Genomic DNA, 6,000 nt, shown 5'->3' on the forward strand with positions numbered 1-6,000 from the left:
CCGCCCGGCCACCCTTTGCCTATTTTAAGAAATCTAAAAAAGCTAACAGTTCCCTCTTAGAGTGTCCCTGAAACACATCAACAGAAAGCGCAAATGAGCAAGTCTCACACTCACACAATAGCAAGTATTGGCAAAATACTAAGTTTTCCATTTTATTTTTAATTATGTATATATGTATGTGAGTTTGTGAGCATGAATGTAGTGCCTTTGGAGATGAGAAGAGGGTGTAGGATTCCCCTGGACCTAGAGTTACACGTGATTGTGAGCTGCCCATACATGCTAGACATCAAGCTTCAGTCTTCTGTAAGAGCGATATGCTCTTTTAACCTCTGAGACATCTCCTCATCCACAAAGTATTTAAATAGATTTTCTTGTTTTCTAATCTATCCAATCATATTTTTACTTGAAATATTACCTGTATTTTTCAGACAAAAATATAACACTATAACTAGGAACAAAACAAAAAAGGTAAAAATTCCTCTAATGATTACTGAAATTGATAGCAAGACTTTATATCATAAAATACATCATTATCTTCCTTTTCTCTCTACCCATTATCTCCAGTCCAGTTCTCACCTGCCACAGCATATTTTTCTATTTTTCACATTTGCTTTCATTGGTTTTAATAAGGAAGAAAGCCCAGAGAGCCAAATCAATGGGAGAAAAGAGACTGTTTCACGCCTCTGGCCCATGGCAAAAGGAAAAAAAAAATATTTCTATTTCAAAAATAGCATGTTCTCAAGGGATTTCCACCTCAATGTTAAAAACATAGTGGACAGCCTTAGAGATGGCAAAGCATTTCAGACACTACTGGGATCAGCATTTAATTAAACACCCGAAGGCTCAAAGGCTCAACATTCTAAAAGCCTGGCTTTGTTTTACTTTTAGAAAGGATAAGACCCTGTTTTTGAGTCCTATAACTTAAGGTCCTATAAAAAGGCTTGAGGGATTTACATATAAATAGTGACTTATGACAATCAATAATAATTTTATTATTAACTATATTCATGAATTAATTCTAAGATTACTAGAACTAGTATGGATTTAAAACTAAAGTGAAAATGCTAGTTATAGAGCCCATGCTTCATATTCAAGAAGTTGATCTATCTTCTCTGACTAAAAAATGGAAAGATAATGTCAGCCAGGTCTAAAAGTTGCTTTTGATTTTATTAGGGACTTTTAGTAACCTGGTTGTTAAAAAAAAATAAAAAGGCAGACCAGAAAGGTACACGCAGACACAACAGGATTTTCCCTGAGGACCAAACTTCTCTGGTAATGTGGAGTGATCACTAGAACTAACCTGAGTCATTGCAAATAGACGACAAATTGCAGATATTTCTCTGAGATTTGACTCCTGGAAAAAGAAGAAAGAAACCCAGCTGGTTAAACATGCTAATAACTGTGCTCATATACTGCATTGTCAAGAAAATTGGCAAACGAAGGCATCTAATGTAGACCAAAAGCATAAAAAAGCTGAACAGAATTGGCTGGATAGATTGCACCAAGAATAGCAGAATGTGTTCTTCCTTAGATGAGCAGCTATGGACTGTGACTCTACCACTCCTTGGCAAACCACTGTCTGACCATCAACCGTTCTCTGAAATTTCTTTGTCACCTTTCTAATTATTTCTCCTCCTGTCAAATTTAAGTAGCGAACCATGGAAACAAATCATGCATAGAGAATCAGGGCTACTTCTGAATCGTGGGCCTTCCTTCCCTTCCAAAGTAGGAAAAGCCTAGAAGACTCTAACGTTGGTCTTAGCTCATACAGAGTGCTCTACAAATGCACATTAGAAATAATAGTAATGTTCCAACTTTGACTTCCTGAACAAAAGTTACAGAATTCAAAGTATATTCGCTGAGCACTTACTATATTTTCTGGATCTTACTCATACAGACCCTACCCTCAAGGAGCTTACACTCTGGTGGGTGGCCAGTCAGGGAATAAAAGTGTGACATGGTGGCGTTTACAATTTAGAGGGTGATCCTAACCAGGAAATAAAAAGGTTGTGTACTGGACAGGCCATCGGCTACACAAACACACAAAGAAGGAAGAGATGAATGGGAGATGAAATGAGCCATGTTAAAAGCAGGTCAACCTGAGCAACACTTTCTCCTTTGTGAAAGAAGTGCATCTTTTGGTTTGATTTGAAAAGAGCTCAAGGTTCCATTCAATAATTGGATCTTTCTGTTGCCATGGAAGAAATCCACAGAAGATGGGAGGGTGGGGAAGGCAAATGCTGTTGAGGTTCTCAGTAAACTAGTGAAGGAACAAAGATCATTAAAAAGATTATGTGTTAAACAATATTTTGTCTCCTTGTGTCTTCTTTGGTCAGAATTATATATGCAATGCCCAAATGCAAGTTTATTTCCATTGCGTGTTCTGACTTTGTTTTTGTGAGAGAAATTAGTTTGGATGCAAATGAAAATTGTAATTTGACTTAGTGCCCGTGATATGGTTTCTGTCAGAATGATTTATTTGTGTTCGAGTGGCAAGCTTCAGCTGAATTTAGGTTCTGCGAACAACTGACTGTCACACTGTACAACATGTTATAACTGTATAGACGACAGGGAGTAATGCTTTCTGTGGCCTTTCGACCGTTCCTCTCTTGCTTGCTCAGCTTGTCATTCTCCTCCAGGCTTTCCCTGCACCTCCACTGCTGCTCTTTCTCGGTGAGAATTTTCTTTCCCATTTCTGGAACTGCTAGCTATAATTCCTCCCCCAGTATGTGACCTCCGATAATTCTTTAAATCCTGACTGAGACGAACTTTATCTGAGCACGGTCAGATAGTAAGTATTTTAGGTTTTGGGAGCTAGATGGTTTCTGCTGCAACAACTCAATTCTATGTAGCAAAAATATAGCCACTGAAAAATAATTTAAGCAAAGAGGCAGGGCAGTGTTTCAATAAAATTCTATTTACAGAAAACAGGCAGTAAACCAGATTTTCCTACTGACGTCAATGAAGAGCCTTTGTTAGACAGGTCTTGTGTGCCTGGACTTGCACGGGACTCTTAGAAGCACATCATTTCTTCATTTAAAAAATGTTCAATCCTTTCATTCTTTTTTATTATATCTTGTGGATAATCTCATTATCACTAGCCCCTCTATTGCCTACATATCTTAATCATGTTACAAATATCTGTGAGTCTGGGATGTAGCTTTGGTGGTAGAATGTACACTTAGCATGTGGCAGGGCCTGTGTTCAATCCTCAGGACCTAAACAAACAAACAAACAAACGAACGAACAAACATCCTGGTGGAATCCCTGACTATGTCTGCATGAACGTTCTTGTCAGTTAACTGTTTGTTTCCTCTGTCTTACCCTTAGACAAAAAGATTCTTGAGGGTAGGCACTGGTGTCTGATGACTACTACACAGACCAAAACATCTACTACAATTTTAGGTACCCAGGGAATACATATTCATTAAGAACAGATTTTATTTTTAAAAAGTAAGAAAAAGACAAAGAAATAACAAATACCAGCCATTTCTTTAGTTTTACTTCAGTTATAAAAAGAAAAGTCTTGATATTGATAATAAGTCATACCTGATACATTGGAGGTTTTTACTATAGTGATTTTAGTTTTTTCTGCAAAGAAGCAATTTAAATATTAGAGCAGAATTGTTGCTTAAAAAAACAATTTGCCAAGAGTATCTTTTTTTTTTTTTTTTTGTGAAGTGCTAAGAAAAGCACACTGTTGACATCTTAAAGATCCCATCAGTCCAGCAGCAGAATGAACGGGACTCTCATTCACAGAACACGATGCAGCATTGGTCTAGGGTGAGTCTGAAAGTTGGAGTCACGTGTTTACACACTTAGATCATACCCATCACACATCCCACTTCTTGTGTAATTCTACTTAAATTTCCAGCACGACTACTAGACCAACAAATGTGAATTTATAATACAGGTGGGTAGGACTAAGATGGAAACAGGGCCTTCAGACTGTAAAGAACAGGTGGCCCAGAAATGAAAGGCCATGTGAATCAGTACATGCTGACTCAAAAACATTGCTACTATAGTTGACACTCAAGAATCCTGATTTCTCCTTTAGAGGTAATGCAGTACTATCCTCGCTGTACTGGCAGATAAACCCTTTCTCAGAGAAGTCAAGACCACGCAACAACTGTTGCATAACAAGCTCATAGTTGAACCAGGATTACTGAAGTTAGGGGCTCACAGGCAAATATTAATGTCCTCTCAAGAGCCAAGCCTTAGGAATATCTTTCCAAGCACATTTGCAGACAAAGTCCACTCTGTAGCCCTCAGATGATGGAGAATCAGGTTCAGAAATCTGGAGGATTGCCGGCTGCATTCAAGGTACAAATTTGCAGAGAAATTCTGTGTTCTAGAGAAGATAGGTAAATTATAAAGGAAAGACTAAGTTCAAAGTTTGGAGACACCCTGAAGTATAAACAATATCATAGGGACACTTTCATAAACTTTTGTGTTTGTTACTGATTGAGTTCACTTCAGTGTGTGATTCATGGGCAATGGTTGGTGGTAATTACAGAGGTGGATACCACTTTGCACTGTCATCAATAACCCTTTATACATTATTTTCTTTGTCTTGCTGTTTTTCTCTCCATAAAAAATGAAGGACAACTGTGAAATAAACTTGTATTTTTATAGCTAAATCCCGAAAAGTATTTAACTTCCCTAGTAATCAAGAATGAAAAAAACTATAAAGAATCAAGAAGATGATTTAATAAAAATAATGTAGTCTCAGCAAAGGTACAGTGACATGGCCATTTTCATCCACTGCGGGCAGGATGAGGCAGGGTACAATTTTCCTAGAAGGTAAACAGGCAGTAGTTCTCAAGAAACTTAAAATATTCATACTGCTGACCCATTATTTCCAATCCATGGAACGTATCCTATAGAAATCAGGGACGAATGCAAAGATGTTGGCATCAGGATGTTCATTGCAACAACTTCTATTAAAAGAATACAAACAACTTTAATGCTTAGCATATGGCACACAATGGAATAGCATCAAGTCATTAATAGCAAGAGACAATGACAAATGTTTACAATTTAGTATTAAGTTAAAAGAGAAATATAAAATCTTTGTAAGTTATGATTAGTCTGAAAAAGCTATAAACATGGGGGTAAGTATATATATATATATATATATATATATATATATGTGTGTGTGTGTGTGTGTGTGTGTGTGTGTGTGTGTGTGTGTGTGTGTGTGTGTTGCAAATGAATGTTTATATAATATATATGATCAAAACTGAAAATGTACCAAATTACTAACAACAATAGTAAAGTAACACTAAAGATGATTTCTATTTTCTTCTTTGTATTTCCCTATATTCTGCATTTTATGAGCTAATAGGTGTTGCTGTGATATTCAAAAAACAATAAATGTTCTTTTGAAGCAGCGTATATGGCCAGAATAGGAAGTTTAGGAGTGTGGTGACAACAGCATAATAGCCCAATGACAGAGGCACTCATTCAAAGATTGGACACCTAGGGAAAGAAGCGAAGGAACAACAGAAACTTCTTCGTTTACTAATCCATCAGCCTCAACGTACAAAGAACTCAAGAAGCCACAGAAGACAAGCTATGGCACCCGGAAATAATTTGAAATTACCTGTTTTGTTTAAAGTCGACAACACTTCTGAAGCAGCATCTAAAGTAATAACAAACAGAGTAATTACTGGCAGATTCTTTAAACACTTCAATTTCCCCGAAATCTAGAAGCTAGAGTTTTGCAAAATCTAACTGGTACTAGCCAAGGAAACAACATCCCCAGACCTATTCTCTGTTCTTCGGCCCCAAGATGAATTAGAAGACACTTTCATTCTTTGAGAAGGCACTTTCTGAATGTCTGTTATGTGTGTAACACATGGCAACACTCCAATATTTATTAGAGTCAACTATGCCCATTTATGTTAATATTTTTGTCGCATTGCAGAAAAGGGGATGGAAAGATTGTAAGAGCTAGAGGTCAAGAGTGAAGCAGTGTCTTCTGGACATGACAGGACT

The 6,000-nt window shown here is 37.1% G+C and overlaps 1 protein-coding gene across 1 annotated transcript in view; it reads right to left on the reverse strand.

Annotated features, from left to right (window-relative positions):
- Positions 1-5,644, reverse strand: part of LOC121441248 (adhesion G-protein coupled receptor G2-like) — a gene marked incomplete at its 5' end in the record, with an annotated part of 41,076 nt that extends 35,432 nt beyond the window's left edge. Inside the window, 2 exons of the mRNA XM_041642405.1 lie at positions 1,301-1,354; positions 5,606-5,644. Of these exons, the coding sequence (XP_041498339.1) occupies positions 1,301-1,354; positions 5,606-5,644 (93 nt within the window). The remainder of the gene's footprint in view (positions 1-1,300; positions 1,355-5,605) is intronic.
- Positions 5,645-6,000: the final 356 nt, after the last annotated feature.

Source organism: Microtus oregoni, unplaced genomic scaffold (genome assembly GCF_018167655.1).
Source record: "Microtus oregoni isolate MIOR12 unplaced genomic scaffold, Mior012 000074F_003, whole genome shotgun sequence".
Taxonomy (NCBI): Eukaryota; Metazoa; Chordata; class Mammalia; order Rodentia; family Cricetidae; genus Microtus; species Microtus oregoni.